Below are 23,577 nucleotides of genomic sequence, written 5' to 3'. Positions count from 1 at the left end.
GCGTTGGTCTCCCATCACGTACCACCTTCTGTTTAGACTGGAAATCAAGTTTTGAGACATTTTTAGTGTTGAAATATAATCCTCCATAATGAGATGGATCAGGCAGAGTATTAAATAGCCGCTGGCTTCAGCTTGGCGCCAACTTTCAGTTGCCTTTGCAGCAAGAAAGCGCCTGCCAGATTGCGTACGCCCCCTTGAGGTGAGGCAGAGTACTGCGTGCCTCACCGGCTGACTTTTCTTTGCACTTTATTGTGCGATCGGCAAGAATAACTCTCTCACATACATAAAAGACATTACACAGACTGTAGAAAGTCATGGTGTATAATTAATATTGATGTAAAATAGGCTGAGGAACAGAAACGGGCACGCGCCATGCTACCCAGTTTGTATTGGATTGTGCTTTCAGACGTGAGGCACCGCTCGCCACTGCCTCACCCAGGGTTTGATTTGGCTCATTTTTTTATGATAACATGTCAGAAATATGTATGTAGTAATACCGAAAATGTATTTTAAATACAGATTAATGGAAAATATTAACATTTATTTTATGTATTTTTTCCGTTTTTAAATCCATGTGCCTCACCTTCCTCCCCTGACCACACGTCACTGCCCGAGCATCAAGGACAAGGATGTTAAATTAAAACGCTCATTTTCTTCTACAGCACAAGGATGCAGTGTCTGTGTTGTTTGTCTGAAAAAAGGTTCTTCATTGCTGTTTACTGTGTTTGCTTGGGAAGGTCTGAGCAGAGCGACTGTTCCTGAGATTATTTTGCTCTTGAGTGCTTTACCCTTGAAGAAATATTCTTGGATGCAATCTGAATTGGACAGAAGCAAAGGGCAGTCATTCTTTTTTTTTTTCCACCTTCATAATAATAATAATACATTAGACTTACATAGCGCTTTTCAAGGCACCCAAAGTGCCATATATTCATTGTTCATTCCTCGCATTAATACTTTGGGATAAGCATTAATTTGAGATGAGTTAATTATGTTCTCTCAAGACAACAAGGATTGTTTTATCAATAACAGAATAATCTCTGTAATTATCTCAGAAAGAAAAGAAAAGAATGTTTTCTAGTATTTGAGAAAACAGAGCTATCTTCCCTTTAGTTTAGAAATGCCTGGAAGCAAACAGCTTACAAATAGATGCTACAGATTCTGACCACAAGCAGAAATTAGCAACCGAATTAAGAGCTAGCCATTTCTTTCGAGCTCATGTCACTACCCTGCAACAACCAGTGGGTGGTTATCTTGAGAAAACAACTGTCCAATATATGGAGATAACAGCAAAATTAGCTTGCCAATCATGTGAGAACTCGCTTTGCGATATTGAGATAAGAAATGATTAACTACATATCTCAAGATAATGACATTAAAAATAAATAATTGCAGTCGCGGCCACTAGGCTTCAATAATGAGGCCTTATGTGGCCTGGTTAATTAATTCCTGTAATCCCAACAAGACAAATGAGGTAGAAGCATTAAAATAATTACATATCGCTCAATTGCAAAGTTTATAACAAACTAATGAAAATAAGAATGACTTACATGTATTTGACTTGTTCATTTACATTTCTTCTTCTATTTACAATTTTTTTTTTTTTTAAACATCTTTCCTTCTGTGTCTTCAGGTGTCCGTCGTCTTCCAGATGTAGAACAACGTGCCAACGCCAACGTCCACTACACGCTGCTGATCGCCTGCGTGCTGGTGGCTTTCTTCCTGGGCGCCATCTTGTCAGGTTTCCTGGTGTCGTGTTACTGCAGCCGCAGCGCCGCTCACCGGGCGAGGAGGCTGGGAAAAGACCCCGAGGCATCACTGCCGCATGCGCTGTCGCTGCGATCCCTCGCAAAGCTCAACGGGCTGCTGGACGGACAGCCGAAGGTTTGTGGACAAGTTGCATACAGATTAAGTTTTAGGATTCAAAGACACCCGTTTCCTCTTAAGGCCTCCCGCTTGGAGAGGATTTTAAAAGTAGATACCGAAAAGGGAATTTCTCCGACTCTCCCCGCTTGTAAGACCAAAGCTCTTTAAATGCAAAATGATACGTGAGTACAGTAAGGACCAACTCTAAATAATTAGTTCATTTTGTGAGATATTTTCACTTTTTAGGGAATAAATCAGCCTCTTTTCACAAACAGCTTCACTAAAGTTCTTAATTATCCAAATGTCTGTTGCTTGTATGTTAAATTCCTGAAATTTGCCCAGAGACATTTGCAGTCATGCTGACATACAGATTGTAATTTCTCTACTTGGACTGGGAGAAGAATATCACATCCGTCTTCGACTCTAACTTGATTTAGCTGAAGAGTGCTAATGCGCATTATATTTGGTGAATAGTTTGGTGGGCAAGGTTGCTCATCTTCTAGTTTTACAGGAAGTTGAGGCTGACAAACTTTAGTTAGAGGCATGCATCACTGCTGCAACATTTTACTTGGACTTGCAGCAGATTTTTGCAAGAGCAAGCTGAGAGGCAACTTATTTTCTCCTCCATCCTCCTCATCCCAGGAGATGCATAATAAGCCACAGCTCTGTTTTTTTATTCAGTCTTTATAATCCACTGTGTCGTCGTTATTCCATCATTTCTCTAAATGTCTTTGAGGAAGAAGCTGAGTCTCATAGCTGCTGCTGACCTCTGACTTTTCTGCTGAAATCAGCATTTATTTAAATGTTCTCCAGCAGATCTGCTTTAAAAAAAATGACATTTTTCGTCTTTGTCTAGGAGGACAAACTGGATGTGTCCACTCCAAAAATGTACAGCTCTTTCATTCCCAACGGTCAGGCTGAACCTCACCTCCCCTCCCCCCGACACCGGGTTCTGCAGCTTGGAGACCCAGACCTCAGTCTCTCCCAGGTAGGAGAGCTCAGCCATCTCTTGTCTTACTGCAGCAACTTAGCATTTTCACTACAACAAAGTTAGAATTGTATTAATTTGGAACATTAAACCAAAAGAAATCTTCATGTGAGAAGTTCAGGAAGAAAATTCTGACCTCTCCTCAAAGCTTTAAGTACCAACATTCAGGACTTTGGACCATGCAACACTTTTTTGTGCTACATTTTTGTGCTCGTCCCATTGCATGACCTAGTTTCAGCCGAGCCTTAGCTGTCAAACAGATGGCTTCACATTTGACTTCAGAATACTGTAGCATGCTTTGGTATTGCTTCTCCAAGACCACTGGAGATGTGAATAATCTAGAGGGGCACGGATATGGACACATTCTCCTGTTTTTGCTTCTTAAGAATGAAAAATATGAAGGAGTAATCACAATGCGCAGCATTAAAACACATTTCTGACAAGCTTTTCACTGTCTTATTAATGCAGCTGCATTCTTTTGTTTCTCACAAAACCCATCTGGTGACATTGATTTAAAAAATTTTAATCATCGGCCACAAATGACTAACATGTGGGAATAAAATAATTAAGACTCAGGTCACATGTTAGTTATGCATGCAAATTTATGGCTATAGCATGCATGTATAATTATTATCTTATTTAATTGTAATTTTAGGATGAATTTTGATGATGTAACTGGCCTTACTGGGTTCCGGTCTGCAGCCTGTGGCTCTTATGTCCATCCTCCCTGGCTCTGGAAGCAAAGAAAGTGTAAATCTGTGGACAGAATAATTTACATTCATTACCAACAACGCCAGCATGCCCGGATGCTTGATTTGTGCCGAGCATTAAAGCAACAAAAACCATTCGACTTAAATATATCTTCAAAACAAACATTTTCTGGAAAGAACCGAGCTGAAGCTGAGTTAGCAAAGTAATTTCAGAAATTCTGTGGGAAACTGAATAATACAAAGTTACTTTGTTGCAAAAACATTAATTATAACACTGGACCATCTATTCTTGGATTTGACCTGATTTGGAAAAAAATGTGTCCCTCTTTGGAAGGACCGTTAGGGACAGGACCAACAAATAACATCAAGCCAACTGATTCGGTAGTTCTTGAAGAAATTAGCAATTTTGACGGCAGATGTAACAAGTTTACATGTAATGTAACATGTTTACATCTAGTGTAACATGTAATACGTTTACTTGTAACAGTTTACATGTAAACTCTGATGTTGCTCAGGTTTAGAAATTTTGTTTAGTTATGACATATAAAAAGCAAAATAGTAACTAACTTGTTATTATATTACTTTATATGACATCACTTTCAGAGTAAATTACGGTTGGTAAAAGTGGATCTTTTACTACCTCCGCCAAGGAGGTCATGTTCTTACCGGCGTTTATCTGTTTGTTTTTGTCCAAGATAACTCAAAAAGTTAAGGACAGATTTTCATGAACTTTTCAGGAGTTGATGGGAATGTCAAAAGAAAGAACTGATTTAATTTAGCTGGTGATCCGGATCACCGTTTGGATCCAGGAACCTTTTAGGAACTGTGGTGCTTGGCGGAGGTTTGCGCTCTTCGAGTGCTTTTCTAGTTACTAAATGTTCCAGATGCCTGACCGAACTGAATAGTTTAGTACAAAACAACAAACAGAGACAGGACACTGGCTGTCATTTTCCACTGCTCTGTTCTTACAACAACTACATAAACCACAAAAAAATGGGCAAAAGTGTGCCTTCTCTGGTAATCCTGGAGGATTTATATCCTACTCACAAACCCAAAAACAAGTTGGCGTGTTGCAACTAAACACAATGTCATAATTAGTAAGAGACACTTCTTTTTGGTGCTCATGTTGCACCGTTTGATACAGAAACAATGCATCGCCATGACTTAGTTATCTCATCCCCACATGTTAGTAGTCTGTAGCCAGGCAAGAATATTTCCTTCAGACAACGTTGTCAAGGTCCTTTCCCACTTAAGACCACTGGTCTGATATTAGCAGTCTTATATAACATAAGCTATACCGCCACCTTCTGACAACACCCAACAATCTGCATCATACAATCAACCTGATGCACATTTTCTCAACAAAATGGTTAGATATGTGACTAAACCTGCTGCAGTGGAGCTGCACCCACTCTGACACGCCCCCCCCCCCCCCCCCCCCCCCCCCAAGAACCTCATGAACAGATCAGTAATTTGCAACCAGTCTGTCTTCCAGCTGGGAGTGGAAAAAAACCTTCTGCAGGTATGTTGCACCTGCTCATGACAACGCTGTGGAAGGCTCTGCACGTATCTTTTCTGTGTTAAAAATGGCAGATGTAACTGGATTACCAGACTGGCAGTTGCTTCAACAACTGGCAAACTCTGAAGCTAATTATTTAACTAAATAATGGTACACACAAGTGCTAAATAAAGATGTGAAGATATTTCACTTCTCATCCAAACAGCGTTTTCAGCGAGTCCTACAAACTTTCCCTTATGCGGTGTCGTTAACACTTTTTGAGTCATTGAGGTCCCACAATGCATCTGTCCAGTGGGCCATCATGTATTGGTGAAGGTGTGGACTCCATGCACAGCACCACATAAGCTGTGTGAGATTTAAGTCAGTACTCTAGAGCTTTTTGGATGAAATGTGAGGAAGCTTAAACATTTCTACATACACAAGTTCAACAACTAATTGCGTTACAGAAACATTATTATTCAGTTTTTTGTGTCTTAAAATAAAGAAATTTACCACTGCTTACCATTTTATTTAGTGGTTCATGGTTATTAAAGAGTTTTAACTCTTGCCTAGACAAAAACAAACCAGATGATGACATCAAATTAGGCCATGAAGAGATTAAATTGATTGGTCATTAGTGTCACCATTAGCTGTTAAAAAAAAAAAAAAAAAAAAAAAAGGTCTAATTTCATGATTAATTTGCTCTTTGAGGACGTTACCTACAAGAAACTCTGGCTTCTTTCTTCTATCCAACTGATTTGTGCTTTGCTTTTGCATTTGGAAGAATAACTTATATATTGCAAGATCAAACAAAATATTACTAAATATTGAGGTGCACAAGCTAAATTAATTCAAATGCATTGCAACCACACTAACCAGTATATAATCCAGTGTCCAACATCAGTTTCCAGTTAAACAGATGGACTGATAAGAGGAAAGACTGAATTACATGTAATATCTGTATTATGATCTAATCCAAAAATGTTTTCTGTTGTGCTTGTAAATATCCGAAAGCCATGGGTCTAACCTCTGTCCAGTCTCTGTCTCAGGGTGACGGGGAACTCTCCGGCCTGCCGACGCCTGACTCCACCCCAGAACTTCCCATCAAGAGCATCAGGGCCCTGCGGCATCATCAGTACGAGAAGAACCAGAACTGCAACAACGCCAAGGAGAAAACCCCGAAGTCGGGACCCAGCTGCTCCATGTCAAGTCAGGGTTTCATGACCGTCGTTGGGAACTCTTTGAGTCCGCAAGTGTTTCCCTTCTCGCATCACAACGGCAGCAGCTTGAGCAACGGAGCGGCACACGGAGCAGGTGCCTCTTCGACTTCGCTGCACCTCCCAGAGGAGAGGAAGATCTTAAATGATGATCGAGCAGCAGCAGAAGGAGGAGGAGGAGGAGGAGGAGGAGGGGGGTGTGGTGGTGGAGTCCCGCAACACCACCATTCCCAGCAGTCCCTCCCCCAGACGGTGGTGGACGTCTCCGCGCTGGACGAGCTGCTCAAACACATCCACGAGGTCAGTGCATCGGGAACCGGAGGCATCAAGGTCCTCACTTCCACCTCCTCATCCTCGCTGTTCTCCGGACCGTCGTCGTCCGCCGGAGCGCATCACCACGGTCATCACCACCATCACAGTCAGACCCGCACGCACCATTATAACCACAACCATCACCATAGCAACCATCACAACAACAACAGTAGCAGCAGCCACCATCATCATCAGCAGCAGATTTCCGAGATGGAGTCGGCTTCGTATTACAGCACCTCCACGCTGCCGAGGGACGGCCTCCCCAAACGCCTGGATGCGCCTCCTCAGAACTCCACCTCCTCCTCTGCAACCTCCTCATCGTCATCCTCCTCTTCCTCCAACAACCCCACCTCCTCCACCTCCATCCCGTCGTCCTCCTCGTCCTCGTCTTCAACTCCCCTCCAGCAGCAGGTGATCCCCGAGCGGCCTGGAGCGGGCGCCGTCTCCGTCACGCGCCACCAACGCCACTCCCTCATTAAGATGGGCAGCGGCAGCGGCGGTGGTGGGGGTGGCGGCGGCGCTGTGCCCCGCCATCACAGCTTCAACCAGCGGGGGACTCACGCACACTTTCTGGCCAGGATGAACACCAACAGCAGCAGCAACGGCCCCCCGGGGACCAATGCAGCAAACAACGGCCCCAACGCCGAAAGCCAGCGAGCGTCTGTCGCCAGCGCCTGCCTCACGCGGCAGCACAGTTACAGCGAAGGGCCACATGCACAGCGGGCGGCAGTCATCCGCAGAACCGTGTCTCTAAAACCCCAAATCCCACCAAAACCACTTTTTCTGCCAAATACAGCCACGTCGCCCGCAGCAGAGGCAGAGAAGTACGACTACTGACACTGGAGCGGGGGGGGGGGAGTGGCGCCACTCCAAATATGGCTACAACCGTCCCCACTGAGAAAAAGCACTCCATGAAGCCTGCTGGGCGTGTGCGAAAGACAAAACGGGAGCAGTGACGGGCCAAAAAAAGACAAAGGAGACTCGTGTCCCGATCGCTCCTCATTCCCTTCAGCCGTGGTTATTGTGCTGCTGCCGCCTCTCTGAGGCACGACTGCCGCCTCGCTCGCCTCCCCTCACAACAAACAGCGGATCAAACCCCCGGCTCAGACAAGACACGTATGAGAAACACACCAAAAAGCTGGGAGTGGATGTTAATGATTCAAAAGGAGTTCCCCAAGGCTCGAGGTGGCCTGAAAAAATGTCTTCATTAATGCAGTTTTCTTCTGAGCGCTTTGATCTGATGTCCCCAGTTGTTGCACCTTGGAACCGGGCCTGGGTCTGCAAATATTTAAAAAGCAGGGGATTGGACGTGGACTGAATCTGGGACTGCTGCAGCGACGGGATCCACAGAAGCAATCCAACTGAAGTCGTGAAACATAATCCTCTCTTTTTCTCGGGAACTCGCTCTGTTTCTGAATCTGGAAAATTGGAATTTAAAGGAAATGTTCACTTTGCCTTTCATGTGGGGGGAAAAAAAAAAAAGGCGGCCATGTGTTCATACTCAAGACTTCAAAAGAGTTGTGCAGACCAACACATCAGCAAGTACGACCTGACGTTAACGCTGCCTGAGCTTTTGGGAAGTGTCAAACTCCAGTAGTCACAGCGATCCTGATCAGAGCTGTTACCCTGACAGGACACACAACCCGGATAAATGTTGCTTTTTATACCATATTGGTATCTGAAAAAGGAAGGAAAAAAAAAACGTTTAAAGCCTTGTAGGTGATTAAGGTGAGATTTCTGATAAACGATTCCTGTAAATGACTAAACATGCTTTTCATCGTTTGTGTTCAAATGACTTCATTGCTTCTTCTGATTTAATTATATCCCTCAGATGACTTCATTTGCTCTGACTTCTGCATCTACCCCCCCCCCCGCACAGCGACATCTGCAGGATTTATACAATATCTTCAGTATGCAATAAAATCAAACTGTAAAGTAAATTTTTTTTCCCTTACTTTTTATAATTCAGGAATTTGTATCAGTTTATCAGAACTGTTGTCTCATCACCAGTCGAGCAGATAAAATTGGCAGTTCACCCAAATTACAACTCCCTCACCTCTGCTGCAGTAGTTTCCAGAGTGGATGTTGAGGCTTAATTGCCAGTACTGCAAAGTGGCATTAAATTCCACCTGCAGAAGAGGGAATCTGATTCGTTGCACAGGTGTTTGTAAAGCAGAGGCGACTGATTTAAAATGACCTGATGGTGCTGGAGGAACTGGAAGTGGATGAGTGTGTTTCAGTACAGTCAGGTAAATATGTGGACTGCCTTCCCGAAGCTCAAAATGACCTGCATGACAAACAGTATAAACCTTCTTTGTCAGTAGTGGAGAAGTGAAACCTATAAGTCTATGAAAAGCCTGACAGTGCGAAGGGGGGGGAGGTGAGAACTGTGGGGTAATTTGGGTGAAAATGTGGCTTTTAGAGCCGTTCTGCGAGTTCATTCCTTCCGACAAACTCACCAGTCCGAGCAGAAACCCGCCGCTGACTGCAGTCTGTGGGGGTGTTTCTTCACAGATGGTCTAAAAATACCCAACTGTGAGGAGAATCTGCCGTTTCCTGTTTTACTTTTACCTCCCAGCGTTCATCAGCAATCAGGAAGACATCCCATCCGGCGGCTGCCGCTTCTGTTTGTGCTCTCGGCCTGCAGCTGATGAAGGTTTTACGGCACCTACAGGCAAACAGCAATAAATGTCGATGAATTAGGCTAAATTCCTCGAGTACAGATGGTGAAGTCAAGCAGCTTTTTGTGTTGACGTCGTCCTAATGCAAGACTGTTTGAGGCAAAAGTGGCACTATCACTACTCTAAAGACACAATGTTGCATTGATTTAGGCTCCATTGCTTTGTGTCACGTGAGGTTGTAATTGTGGGGCAATTTAAAGCTGCAGTCATGCATTTTCTAAAGAAACCAAATTTCTGTACATCTTATTTTACTTAATAAGATAGAAGCTACATTCATGTCCTAAAGCAGCTGAGAGCTGAAAGCCAAAAATTAAGATTAATGAGTCTGAAAAATAAAAGAATGACACATGAATAAGACAGAAATGAGTCATCATTCTAGAAAATAATGAGTTCTTTTCTTTGAGCAGATCCAGCACAGGTTTGCAGAATCATTTTTAGAAGCCAGAATGTATATGGAGTCGGCTTCGTATTACAGTATATAGTATATATAGTATATGGCTTTTCTCTAATAGAGCATTAAATCACTGCTTTTATGCCACTTAAAATGGATTATTTTAATTTTTTTTACATCTTATTAAGTATAAATGCTTGACAATTGGAGGAAACTCAAAAACAGAAACCTAAACTGTACAGTACTGCAGTTGTGTGATAGTTACCATATTCCTCCTCGTCTGATTGTAATCCTACTTCTGGTCTCCGTGGCAACTCCATTAGCTTAGGAAATGTGTCGAAGTACTGGAGAAAAGGACAAGAAGACACCACGGAGTTAGTATTTTCTCTTGTGTCCCAGCTTGAGCTTAGGTTTCTACACTAAAGAGAGCGTTATTTGCAACAATGTACTAAACACAAGCAGGAATTCAGATTTCTGCGACGCTGAAGCAGAAAATTGCTCCGTGTCCTGAGAGATGGAGATCAACGAACAGGAACCAGATTGTGATCACTAAACAAACTTTTCTGTTCACCTTTAGGCACCGTTTTGGTTCCAAGCTGCCGGTTTTAGTTTTATCTGCCTCACTCAGCTGGCCGAACAAACTCCCAGAGCAGATTTGGCAATTACAGGGCGGCAGCGTTAATAAAGTATCCCTGTCTGCAACGGGCTCTGCACCAAATGATGCAACTTTAACACCACAAGCACTGCACAGCCGAGGATGGACACACACATCTGGAATGTGAAGCAGCTTCTTTAAAAGTCGTCAGATGATTCCAAAGTAGACAAAGCAGCAGTTTAATACTGATTTCTAACTTAAAGGCAAGGATTTATGTGGCAGCTCGGGTTTGAGGAGGTTACATCACTTTTTTTTTTCCGTCTCCTACCACAACCTCTCGCCTGACTGGAACTGTTTGATGTCCTTACAAGAGATTATTGTAACTCTGGTCACTGAGACGGGGGTGTCCACATGAATCAAAATCTAAATGAACAAGTACTATGAGAACAAATCGTGATGTCCAACTCTTCGAAGCTTCTTCTAGCAGCTGCAGGTTAAGAAACATTTTTTTTAAATAAGATTGTTATGAAAAGGTTTGCTATGTGCCAAAGAAAAGGTTGCACTGAGCTTTTCTAGTTTCTCTCAATTTATACAGATAAGAAACACTTAAATCTGCAGCTAATAAGCTCCTTAAACAGAAAAATGTTCTATAAGAAAATCCTTTTACTCCTCATGAAAAGATGTCAAAGATCATTTGTATTTTGTGTGGGTGGCACCCACTCCATCATCCTTTTGGTTGCATTTAAAGTCCTCCTGACATCTAAAGAGTGTTTGTCTGATAGGAAAGTGCAAGACTGGATATTTAAGACCAGAAAAGCTGAAATGTGCAGGTCTAAATGTGTCCCTGAACACACAGTGATGCAGAATATTTTGTATTTAAGGGCTAAAGAAATATTCATCTGAAGGTTTGTGTGTCTGCACACTAGCTTAGAAAGGTCCAACATAACAATAAAATGCCCTCAATAAAAATAATAAAATAACAATAAAAACTGGCCTTGAGATGAGAATGAAAACTTTCTAATAATTTACATATTAAAAAAAATATATATATACAGTTCTTTTGGCTTCTGCTTCTCTAATTTAAAGAAAGAAATCTTTTGTTTAAGGTTTGAAAAGTTGCTCAGACAACTATAAACAGACATTCACAACTTTCTTGAACTTAATAACTAATGAACAAAATGCCAAAAAGTAACAGTAAACCTTAACTTGTGTTGAAAATTGATCTGTTTAGTTATTTTCTGTCCAGATTTAACAAAAAAACCATTCAGATACTCAGCCACAGAAATCAGCTTGTTGTAGTGAAATAGGTGGAGAGAAACACCTGCATGGCTCTTTAAATTGCCCCACGAGGAATCGCTTCTGTCACCTCAGCATGTAACAAGCCGCAGACGCAGACAGCCGGAAAGCTGAAATTAAAGGAGCATGAACAGAAATGGCAGGTCAGAAATTTCACCCACTTAAATTTAAAAAGTCAGTCACACATAAGCGAAGTGTAATTTCACATTTCTCTTTCCCAAACGAAAACCAAGAGATTGTAATGTAGAAAAAGAAAAAGACAAGGTGGGAGGGGAGAGGGGTCGTTAATGGAAATGAACAGAAACTTTCTGGAGGCTTTTTAAACCTTAAAAAGAGAGAGAGAGAAAAAAAAGGAGATGTTCAGGTGTGATTTTGCTGATTATGCGAAGGTCTTTGCAGAATGTTTTTACCGGGTGCCACTACGGGGACGCTACAAATAAACTATTTCTTATTTTATGAAAGTTTTTTTTTCTTTTTCTTTTTTTTTTTTTGTTGTATGAGGATGCACTTGTAACCTTGAATATAAATTTGTTTATTCATTTTTATTCTGTAAAACGTGCTCTCAGACTCAGCCGGAGAGGTGGAAGGGAACGGAGGCACTGTGACATAAACTAAAAAAGAGAAAAGACGGACTCGCAGCACTACCAAGAGGGCCATAGCAGAATGACAATGTAATAATATTAAACGCCATTCTGTTTACCTTACTGCTATTAATTAACATTGTGAATGATGGTGTAAATAAAGGATTCTGTGGACCATTACTGGGCGTAGCGTGGTTATTTCTGTACACTCAGACAGGAAATAAGAGCTGTAACAGAAAAAAATGAAGTCATACTCACCTGAATTTGATGACCTGGGGAATGTAGGATGGATTCAGAGGATCCAGATGGAGTCTTTTAGACTCCTGCGTGCGTTGCAAATCATTTGAACTATTTAAGGAGCCTTATAATTCATTCAGAGGGGCCTTTGGGGTGTTTCTGAAATCCCTAAAGAGCCCCGAAGTCATTGAGATTGTTTCAAAAGTTCTTGAAGAAACCAGTTAGTCTTTTAGGGGTATTAATGGTCGCTTCTAGGCAGCCTTGCAAGTGTCCCATTGTGATGTAAGAAATCTTTAGCTGGCCAGTAGCTCTTGATGAGCATCCAAACGGTTAAGAGTGAGGTCTTGGGTGACAGTAAAGACAATGGAATGGGGGAGGGGGTGTATTTTCCCTCCATGAATGAGGTCTTTCTTCATTTTTCGAAGGGTGTGGAGGTACAGAAGTTCTTAGGAGGGTTTGGAAGAGCCATAAGATCTCAAGGGAGTGTCAAGTAATAATTAATTCTTCATAGATGTCCACAGGCCTGACAGTGGAGGGAGCTTTGAAGTGACCTGATGGGATAAACTGATGCCACAGAAAGCCAGACGATTATACAATCAGTAAGGCAATTTTTTCCGCTTCATTTTGATCGATATTTCAATCAGTAAATCAGGAATGCTACTTGTAGAAGTACTGGAGCTGGAATGACAATTATGCTTGTATATAAAACAGAAGCAAATGCCTGCATCACCACCGGAGACTAACAGGGATAAAGTTTCATATATCCACAGGAAAAGGTAAATAACTTGGAAATGCATCGATTAATATCAGATCATTGAAATGAAGCCTGGTTTCAGTTTAAAAAAAAAAAAAAAAAAAACTTTTTATGACCCATCCCCGTTTGTGAATGTTAGATTTAACTAAACAATGGGCTGCAGCAAGCAGTTTGTTTCATACTCGTCTTTAACCACAGTGGCTTAGTGTAAAACTCCGCTGCTTGATGGAAAGTTTGCTTTTCTAATTTTAAACTTTGTCAAATGAATTTTTTCATCTGCTGAGGAACAAATAAACACCACAGATAAACTGCAGTTTTATTCAGTCCTCCACAGCTACTGAAGGTCTCAGGTTCAGCTGGCAATATGAAGGTCTTCCAGCTTTCAGCTGTGAAAGGCTCAGGGTTCCCACAGACTGTGGGGTTCTAGATGCACACATGGTTCATCTAAACTACATCTTAACTCAATGCACTACTGGTGTAGAAGTTCATCAGGAGGGCAGGGGAATCCTCAAAAACGGGTCAGATAACAAAGCATTAAGGGGTTTTAGTGATAATGTTTTATTATTATTATCATTATTGTTAATTATTATTATCATCAATAATAATAATAATAATAAACAGTTGACTACTGCATCAAGATATGACAATAAAAATAATTGTTAAAGTACACTTTTATTCAGTTTAAAGGCTGAATATGGAACTTTTTTTTAATTAAATACTATATCTAAAAAGAATACTTTCACAAGACATTTATTAATTGTATTTGTAATATTTATTGATAGGAGCTAAACTTTTTAGACCATCTTAATCGCCATGAAGTATGTAATATCTGTCAGTGTTATGGTGCCATCTAGTGGTTCAACATAGTCAATGCACCACTAGAGGTAAATACGTTTCTATCAGCGTACCATTTCATTGATAAGAAACACACGGGGTGGAAGGTTTGCTGGTGTCCTGCTGATATATGTATTTAACTTAATCAAAATTAAACCTAATTTAATGCCAGAGTCCTACTGGTTTACTATGCAGTGCTATCAATACTGGTTTTTGCCCGTATCCTCACCAACAGTTTCAGATTGTCTGAACTCTTTAGCTATTGTTTAGAATTATCCGTTACTGATTAGAAAACAATCAAAACAGTGAAACTGTTTTACATTAAGGATCAATGTTTTGAAAGTATTTGCAGATTGCTAAACTTCTCTTTACTTCTGAGAGACTCTGACTCTAAGCTGCTCGTTTTATATCCAATCATGTTACGGACCCGTTGCCAAGTAACCTACTTTATCCCAAACTCTACCTCAGACTGTTTCTTTTTAGTTTGCTTCATCCAAACATTTTTTTTTTAACATGTCCCTATTATTTTTCATGAAATAGTAAAATGTCTTAACCTTTTACTCACAAGAGCCTCATTATAGGAAGCAGCAGAAGATACACACCATACAGAAGATCACTGTCCAAGTTAGGAAGCACCAATCCTAACATGCAGATTTAGAACACCAAGATCAGGGGAGAAACTCAGCTAAGAGACAACTGTCATCCAAACAAAACACTGTTCAGACCCCAAGCAAATGCATGGGAATGTAATAAAAACATGAGAGTAACACTGTCCTCCTCAGAGCTTCTGCTGACTTCTCCTCAAGCAAACCACACATACAGGACGTCGTATGAGAGCAGAGACTCGGCTCATTCCAACAACGTCGCTCTCATCAGTGTGTGTCCGAAACTCTGCAAGTTAGCAGGCAAAGAGTAGCAAACAAAACAAAAGTTGCTCATCAGACATGACTTTACTAATTCCTAGACGAACCAGGCTGCTATCCTCTGACTTTAACTGAAATTAATGTGATTTTGTTTTAGGAGATAACTATGAAAATGTTTTTATTGTGTTCTAGGAGAGTTTACTGACACATTAATATCTATCATGGTTCTAACATTTCTGCAGTAATCTCACATAATGTCTTATGGCTTTCTTTTTGGACCATGGTTACACATCCTGCCCTTGTAACTGTGAAGATTTTTCACATCATTTTTAAAAGGAAACAAGAAAAAAGTAGGCTTGGTGATATTTGATAAGTTGATATTTGGTGTTTATCATATTCTTTGGAGAATAAAAATATTGGTTTATTCGATTCACTAATTATTATACCCTGCTTTGCTTTATGGTTCAACTTTTTTGGGACTCTAAAGAAAATGTAAAAAAAAAAGGAAGTTGAAGATTGTCTTTAAAATAATCTTTTCATTATTTACAATTATGCCATTCAGAACTATTCTTGGTAAATAAAAGAATGATAATACTGAACACAGCTTTAAGACAACACTGCGATCATGGATGATTATTTATACTACGTATCACAATGTTATACAGTCTGATCAGAGATATGACGGGTCCTCCAGCTGCTTTTTCCAAACCTCAATACCAACTCCATAAAATCCCTAAAAGTAGTTTAAAAATAATCTGATATTTTTTATTTTGTGCAACAAAAACAAAGCAGCTTCCATCTTCATTGTTAAACATGGTTTCTGGATACTTTGATTTAAAAAAAAAAAAAACTGTATGGAATCAGGGTTATTTTGAAAAAGTACAGGATTTTATTACATAGTAAATGTAATGCAGCTTTTCTTAAAGCAATACATACAGTGATTTTTTTTTTTTTTTTTGACTGTGTGAGCAGTTGTGTTTATGTGAGGTGGGATTTAAATTATTCTGGCATCCTGAAAACTAATTTCAGACTTTAACACATCCTGGTGTGCAAAATATCTTGTTCTGCTTGACTTACATGAACAATAAGATGAGCATTTTTACTGAAATAAGGCTTTGATTCATTGTCTAAAATGACAGTTAAATGAACAAATGCAAAAAATGTTTGATGAATCCTCATGAAAAAAATAAAAACAAAAGGAAGACACTTCATCGCAGAGAAAAAATAACTTCAAAATACACCTTAAAATCAGGTGTCTGTTGAATTAAGTTAAAACAAAAGACTTTTCTCATTAAGTTGGAGGAATACAGACGAATCCTTAACAGTCTCCAATATATGTTCTTCTCAACTAATCTGTCCAAAAATTATCTTACTCCTTTTTTGTAATAATAGCATCTAGAACAAGAAGAGCTTGTCCTCTTCTAAAGCTTTCAGTCAAACAAGAAACAGTCTTAGAAAAAGCAAAGTAAAGCTTTTAAAACCAGAATAAATTGGTAACAACGTCTATGACGTTTCATAGAAAATAGAGTTTAAAGACAAATGGCACCCACTTCTGAATATGCAGAAACCATCCACTAACAAAGTTCAGCAGTCTCGGCTGTTTCTGTGTCTGCTGGGTGCCAGAAGGCGACTGAGCTCCGAGGTTTAGGTCCTTCCACCTCAGCTCTGCTGCACCTTCTGTCCCGAGTGGGTGCGAATGTGTCGCTTGTAGTTGGAGTTGTCGCTAAACCTGCGACCACACACGTCGCAGGAGTACGGCTTCTCACCTGTGTGGACCCGCAAGTGTTTCTGGTAGCCGTCAAATCGCGTGAGTCTCTTCCCGCAAATATCGCACGTGTAGGACTTGTCCGCTTTTGTGTCAACTTTCCGGTGCACCTGCACGTGTTTGGCCCAATGAGCACGCTGCGCAAATGCCCGGCCGCAAATGGTGCAAATGTACGAGTCCACGATCTCTGGCAGAGGCACTTCCAGCTCCCCGCACTCCATCTGTCCTGATGTCAGCTCAGAAGCTCCAGGTTCATCTTCACTGAGGTCAGAGGATGTTGGCTGCAGTGAGGTTCCCGGCTGTGGGTCCAGCAGCAGGTCCTCCACGTCCTGGTTTAGGAACTTTGGAACTGCTATGTCGCTGTGGCCATTGTTCTGCTGCTTATTCACATTACTGCTCTGTAAAACTACAAAACTGACATGTCTTTGCTTGGGTGTCTGAGTATGCTGATCTGACCATAGATCCTCTTCTTTTTTGATTTGAGGAGACTCCTCTTCATTCAGATCCATGCTTGGACTCCACTCTTGCTGCTCTGAGACAGCTGTCAACCACAACCAGAACAGAGTCAGTGTGTGTGTGTGTTTCATATTCTCTGAGAATAATAAATGTTTCCCTCTGTGTGAAGGCTGTTAAAACAGACTCTTATTAGACCAGAAATGTCAAACTCCATTCTTAAAGAGCCGGTATCCGGCAGGTTTTTGTTGTAGTTTCCCTCTACCAACACAGCTGATTCAAATCAAATGGATCCAGCAGCTTCTTGTCAACATATTTATGGATTTTCTTCAGGTGTGTTGGAGCATGGACACAACAAAAACCTGCTGGATACCAGCCCTCGAGGACTGGAGTTTGACACCCCTTCATTAGACGTTTCTGTGTGACTATACAGTCGTGCTGTGACAATATTGTTCGATGATATAAGCCTTAAAAAAATATATGAAAGCCGCTATTTTCTTTTACAAAAACAGTGAAATCTTTAAGGGTAACTGGATGTGCTTCATTGTAATGTTTGAAATAAGATGACAACTATTTTCATATTGTCGGCAAAACAATTCAAATAAAATCTAGCTTTATTTTTCTGCAGGCCGCACATAAACACGCTTTAAAACTACTATGTGTCCACATGTTTGTTTTATAATGACACAGAGACAAGGTTATCTAACTTGGATTATCCAATGGGCATTATAGGCCCCACATCCACTTGGGGCCCATGTGGGGTAAACACCAGCATTTTAGACATAAAACAAAATGTACATAAAAGCCAGATAGTTACACCACAATGTCTAGTATGTTACTATTGGTACCACTGGCTGAGAGATGTTAGAAATGTAGTTTCACACTGTATCATTCACAGTTTTTACAATGTTGCGGTGGGTAAGGGGGCCCCTGGAACACTCTGGGCCCAGGTACCTACGCCCTTTCAAGCCGGCCCTGCTCGCACCCACCTCGTCTGTCGACCTGCAGGGAAATCTGCGGCTTCTTGGAGAGGTCCAGCAACCGGCGCTGACGGTCAATCTCTTGCTTCGAACGGGAAATCTCCTCCTCATATTCCGCAATAGTCCTGCCAAAGACGCCAAAAATCTCTTCTGCGGCCGCGGTGAGCCGCTGGTTAATTAGAAGCCTCAGCATCTCTATTTTAGACATTTTTGCAACAGCTTTGGAGACTCAGCAAAACACTTCAGAAATACACTCGCCCAGCAGTTATGGCTGATGTTGTTTGCGCATGCGCAGTGAAGTTTTACATATTAGTCCACGGCAAGTCAAGGAAGTCGATTTCCCCCTACTGGGGAGGATGACTAACTACACATTATAAATTCGCCGAAGATTGATTTTCCTTTTTTTTTTTTTCTTTTTCAAGAATCAATCGTTTAAACTGCATTTTTTAATATACATTTCATCTTGTAATTTATTTATATTATTTTGTCACATTTTACTTCATTAAAATTAGTAATGGTATTTGTAAACAAATGATTAATGAAGAGAAAACTAAATGGATGAGGGGCATGAGGCATCAATTTCAGATTGACAAAATTATTAATTCCTGAAAAGACCTTACATGACTATGCCACACTTGTTCAACAAAGTGATTCAACATGGATCTTGTTTATGTTATCACATCCACAATATATAATGTCTTACAATCACTGGTAGTCTTGTTAATTTAGACATGATCCCCCCACTGAGGTCCCCAAAACCACGTTTCCTCACCACACAGGTAGAACTGACGAAGCTGCTTGAATAAGCAGCAAAACAACTCCACTTGCCTTGCTTTACACCTTTTCTATGGACATATCCACCATTTTCTTTTAATTTCATGAGAAAAATGACAGACACAAGTCTATAATGTATTTATTTATTAAAATGAAAAAATGTATATTGGGAGCAGTTCACATGTCACAATTTTCCAAATAGTTATGGAAAATGTTTCTATTGAATATTATTTGCATTCAATTAGCAGTTAATTGTGATTAAATTATACCATAATGTATAGGAAAACATCTCAGAATTGACCTGTAGGTTAACTTGTTACAAATATTCATTTATTCAGTTTTGGGTCAGTTTAAATACAAAAGATAATAATAAATAGATGTGAGAGGAAAAAGGGTAGCAAAGGTAAAAAACGAACAGATTTTCTTAAGTAAATAAGTGGATTTCTTGAAGAACATGGATTCTGCAGCATCTTGATTTATCAGTAAAAATGCCAAAATGTAATTTCTCACAAGCAAAGCTGAAATAATCAGCGCTGCTTATAGGAAGGCCGATGATTCTCCTGCTGAAGCTCAAAGCTCAGCTGAGATTTCACAAGTTTTTCTTTTGCCCCTCCTGTTCCACAGATGTGCGTCTGCCGTCACGAGGGATTACCAGGAGCAGACGTTGAGCCTCTCCTCTGACACGGGTGTTTGTAGAAGCTGGACAGCTGGCTGAAGCGGCGGTTGCACGTGGAACACCAGTACGGCCTCTCGCCCGTGTGCGTCCGCAGGTGCACCGTCAAGTTCCCTTTCTCCGTGAAGCTGTGGCCGCAGAACGTGCAGGCGAACGGCTTCTCCCCCGTGTGGCTGCGGACGTGCCGCACCAGCGTCGCCTTCCTGCCGAAGCTTTTACCGCAGACGGTGCAGGCGTACGGCCGCTCGCCTGAGTGGATCCTCATGTGCGTCCTGAGGTTCCCGCGCAGGGTGAAGCTCTGCCCGCAGACGCTGCAGCGGAACGACGCTCCTCTGTGCGCGCTGAGGTGGAGCTTCAGGCTTTCCGTGTTCTCCAGGTGTTTCCCACACACGCCGCAGTCTCTCAGATGTGAGGACGTGTGTGTGATAAGGTAGCCCATCCTGTGGAAAGACTCGCCGCAAACCTTGCAGCCAAACGAAGGGAGTTGGTTCGTCTCCTGCCATGGATCTGCGGAGCCTTTCGTCTCCGTGTCTGAAATCAGATCTATGCTTTCTGACATCTCCTCGGTTTTCCAAAGCCGTGCAGCATTTCTCAGGTTGTCCTCACTGTCTTCTGTGTCCGAGTCCTCCATGAGGAGTTGACCGTCGTCCTCTGCTTCTGGATTGGCTGCTACGTCAAAGTGATCATGCAGCGCTGAGCCTCCACAGTCCTCACTGCTGCCCTCTGTTTTAATCTGAGTCGCTGAGGTGCTGACGTCTGTCTGATCGAGGCTGTCTGTCTGGACCAGAGGGTCACCAAGGCTCTGGTTTTCAGGACAGTGTTTTATCCAGGATGAATCCTGCAGAGGGTCTGGAAGGAGACAGAAGAGACATAAACCGCTTTTCAGAGCTGACTGAAAGTAAATCAAAAGCTGATGTCTTGAAGGCCAATCTCACATTTTTAACTTTTTAAAATCATTAAAAATGATGTGAAATCAACTTCGGGCCTGTTTTCCAAGAATACTTCTGCTGTTGTTGGTTTGCATGCAGGTAATTATGTTCTACTGCTGCTATCCAAGTGGAAAATTGTTTCTTTTAACTGAATGCAGAACTGAAACAAGATGTTTTCAGCTACTTTCTCCGTCCCTCCGGTGAGGAGATTCCTCTTATCAGGAGCTCACACAGTCGTTGATCTATTTAAACACAATTTCTTAAAGCTGAAAAGAAGTTTTTATCATTATTAAGTTTCAACATGATTAGTTTTATGAGGTTTTACAGTAAGAAGCACCTCACAGGAAAAAATGGTTCTTGCTTCAAACCTCAGCTGGGACTTTGTGTTGAGTTTGCATTATCTCTCTGTGCATACTGGGCCTCTTACTGGGAAATCTGGATTCCTCCCAAAATCATAGATATGAGTTGACTGGCCTCTAAATCTGCCGTAGGAATAAGAGTTTCTCTCTCTGTGTGTTGGCCTTGTTGATGGACTGGTTACCTCACGGTGTATCCTGCTTCTTTCCTATTAGCGAACGGGACTCCAGCGTCCCCATAAAGTCCCCACTGGAGGCAGTGGTTTATTTATGGATTAGATTCATGCTTCAAATTCTGATTCTGCTCCTAAATGAATCCTCTCAAAATATCAACTGATCTCAGATAAATTAATCTGAAATCAATCATTCTTGTAAAAACCTGAATGTGGGAACACTGAGAACAGATGAGCGAACTGTGACAAAATCTGCCAGAGATCTGACCTGAACTGCACAAACTAAAATCTTTCCAAGTTGTTTTATTGTATCAGTGAGGCTTTGCAGAGGTAATGTTCACATACTGTACTATTATCTCATAGCTTTGTAGAACTACAGCTGTATCAGACCAAATAAATATTTACATGTTCACCCTAGAAGTGTTTGTGTTTTGTTATGTTTTCGCAGAGAAGCCTGATTTTTTTTTTCATTTGTGCCATTTTTATTTATTCACCAGTAACACATATACTAATATTTACACATCTTAAACCTAAACCTTTATTATGACTCCAAAATTTTTCAAATAAGTCTTGTGCTTGCAAATATATACTAATTTCATTACTGGTATGAAATTTTGTAGTAGAGGCTTGAAAATGGGTACAGCACTCCAAGTGTATCTGTAAGAAGCTTTAAATACCCTGCAGTGATTTAAAAAAAAAAAAAAAAAACGCCTTGGAAAAGTCTAAGTATATTCACTTACTGTTAGAAAGGCTTTTAAATGTCTGAATAACATTTCATCCTGATGAGATGAACAAAACCGGTAAAAAGGTTTGGAATAGGGATGAGAATCTAACAACTCACGATTCAATTCGATTCTGATGTTTGGGGTGATGATCAGATTCCGAATCGATTCTTGACTCAAACAGATTTTTGATTCATAATCATTACACTTAAGGTGCTAATTTCCCAAGTAACGTCATTCTTCTATCAGCTAGAAAGAACTGAAAAATTATTTGGGCCGATTCGATTTAAATTGTGACATGTACAAATTTTTTTTTGCTTGTCATTTTTTTTTTATATTTTAAATTTCAATTAGGAAAAATCAACACAGTAGCCAGACCATCTCTCTGTTGCTATAATGCCCCCCCAAAAAAGACAATAAATATCTAAAAAAAAAAAAAAAAATCTAAATAAAAATGACAATTTTTACAATGGATTATTGGTTGGTTTTTTTTTTTGGGGAAAAATAAATAAATAGATGCTTTAAAACAAAAATATCAATTTTAAAATTGTGAAGCAAAACAGATCCAGATTTTTTTTTTTCTCGATTCGATTCCCCACCTCTAGTTTGGACACATTTTTCACTGACTCTAAAGGGAATATGTGTCCAAACATTTGACTGGTAAAGGATCTAAACCACACATTTCAAAGGAAATTATTTTGTATAATTTTGTTTTGTGAACATTATGTGATACATTGTTGTCAATTAAAGTAATTAAATAAATTGTGGGAGATAAGTTTGAGTTGTTTTTTCTTTAACGTACAATTTAGTGAACATATCAGCCAGTGTCATTGCAGGTTTATGTGTAAACGTGAAGGACTACATAATAAAATAATAGCAGCTGTAAAACAGAGAAGTTGACAACATGATAAAATAATAGCAGTTGTAAAACAGAGAAGTTGTGTTGCACCATCTGTGTTGTGAAGATGACTCCTGCTTTGTAACGTTGTGATACATCAGCAGTTGGTTTGTTTACAGAGGAAAATTAGTCGACCAAAACCCAAACTCCCTTGATTTTGTGCCATAGATTTACAGCTGTAGATTTTTACACAACTAAACGAGTATATATCGTTTGAGCTTTGAAAGCAGAGGATTATTTGTTACTAAACTCAAAAGACACAACCCGACCTGAAGTCCCGCTCCACTTATCCTCCCCAGACCTCAGGATCTCCAGCTGTCGGTTCTGGTAGTCTATCTGCTCCTGGTACCGGGCAACTGTTCTCCCAAATACGCCTAAAATATCCTCTACTGCTGCCGTCAGCCGCTGGTTCAGGAACATCCTCAATGTTTCCATCTCTGACAGGAGACTGCTAGTCGGGTCCACACCGCCGAAACCGTCCGCAGACCCCGAAGGACTCGACGAGAACATCTGCCGATCCGCGGACATGACCGCTTTAATGTTCTGTGTCGGTGTTTATAAAAGTGACAGAATGAACTAAGGTTGGCAGTCTCACAGCGTTTTGTTATTCACGTAACGCCAGACAAAACCTAAGCTGAAACCAAACCGATAAAATGCTTCTGGAGACAGATGTCTTGTTTCAAACAGAAGAAAAGGCGGCTAACGAAATAAAGTAAGCAAAAGCTGCTGAGGTCCCACATAAAAATACGTCCGGCCGATGCGAACATCTTCAATAGTTCCGGTTTTAGAAACTACGTCTTTTAAATGTTACTCAGATCTGAGATTTGTCCCACTTTTAAACCAGCCATAAAATCTAAAGTAATTTTTAATGTAATATTTTGAACATTTAAATGAAATCTAACTTTGTAAAACTTAGGTTCCCGACTTTCGGATCATCCACGAAGTTTAGTCTGTGTTGTTATGAATATTTTGAATTTAATAATGTCAAAGTAAAATACTGCTACAAGGTTTAAAGAAATTGCTATAAGTTAATG

The 23,577-nt window shown here is 40.7% G+C and overlaps 3 protein-coding genes and 1 long non-coding RNA gene across 4 annotated transcripts in view; 1 reads left to right on the top strand and 3 right to left on the bottom strand.

Annotated features, from left to right (window-relative positions):
- The window catches only part of LOC306770170 (semaphorin-6D-like), a gene marked incomplete at both ends in the record, with an annotated part of 80,963 nt that extends 73,538 nt beyond the window's left edge, over positions 1–7,425 (top strand). Inside the window, 3 exons of the mRNA XM_079258997.1 lie at positions 1,631–1,881; positions 2,720–2,851; positions 6,097–7,425. Coding sequence (XP_079115123.1) covers positions 1,631–1,881; positions 2,720–2,851; positions 6,097–7,425 — 1,712 coding nt within the window. The remainder of the gene's footprint in view (positions 1–1,630; positions 1,882–2,719; positions 2,852–6,096) is intronic.
- On the bottom strand, positions 3,506–9,978 carry LOC306770171. The gene is made up of 3 exons (XR_013771726.1): positions 9,926–9,978; positions 9,160–9,256; positions 3,506–3,607 (listed from the first exon to the last, which is right to left on the bottom strand). It is a non-coding gene; the product is annotated as an uncharacterized lncRNA (long non-coding RNA).
- A 5,852-nt stretch (positions 9,979–15,830) lies between these two features.
- Positions 15,831–18,265, bottom strand: LOC306770349 (uncharacterized protein). The gene is made up of 2 exons (XM_079259209.1): positions 18,028–18,265; positions 15,831–17,126 (listed from the first exon to the last, which is right to left on the bottom strand). Exons 1-2 carry the CDS (start codon positions 18,224–18,226, stop codon positions 16,480–16,482), a joined length of 846 nt encoding a protein of 281 aa, XP_079115335.1. The 5' UTR covers positions 18,227–18,265; the 3' UTR covers positions 15,831–16,479.
- Positions 18,266–19,430: 1,165 nt separating this feature from the next.
- Positions 19,431–23,178, bottom strand: LOC306769904 (uncharacterized protein; the record flags this gene model as incomplete). Its single annotated transcript, XM_079258671.1, has 2 exons — positions 22,813–23,178; positions 19,431–20,314 (listed from the first exon to the last, which is right to left on the bottom strand). Exons 1-2 carry the CDS (start codon positions 23,069–23,071, stop codon positions 19,431–19,433), a joined length of 1,143 nt encoding a protein of 380 aa, XP_079114797.1. The 5' UTR covers positions 23,072–23,178.
- Between the last annotated feature and the right edge of the window lie 399 nt (positions 23,179–23,577).

This window comes from Telmatherina bonti (genome assembly GCF_933228915.1).
Source record: "Telmatherina bonti genome assembly, chromosome: 19".
Classification (NCBI taxonomy): Eukaryota; Metazoa; Chordata; class Actinopteri; order Atheriniformes; family Telmatherinidae; genus Telmatherina; species Telmatherina bonti.
Note: the sequence above shows the minus strand (reverse complement) of the source record. Positions and strands in the feature narration are given on the sequence as shown.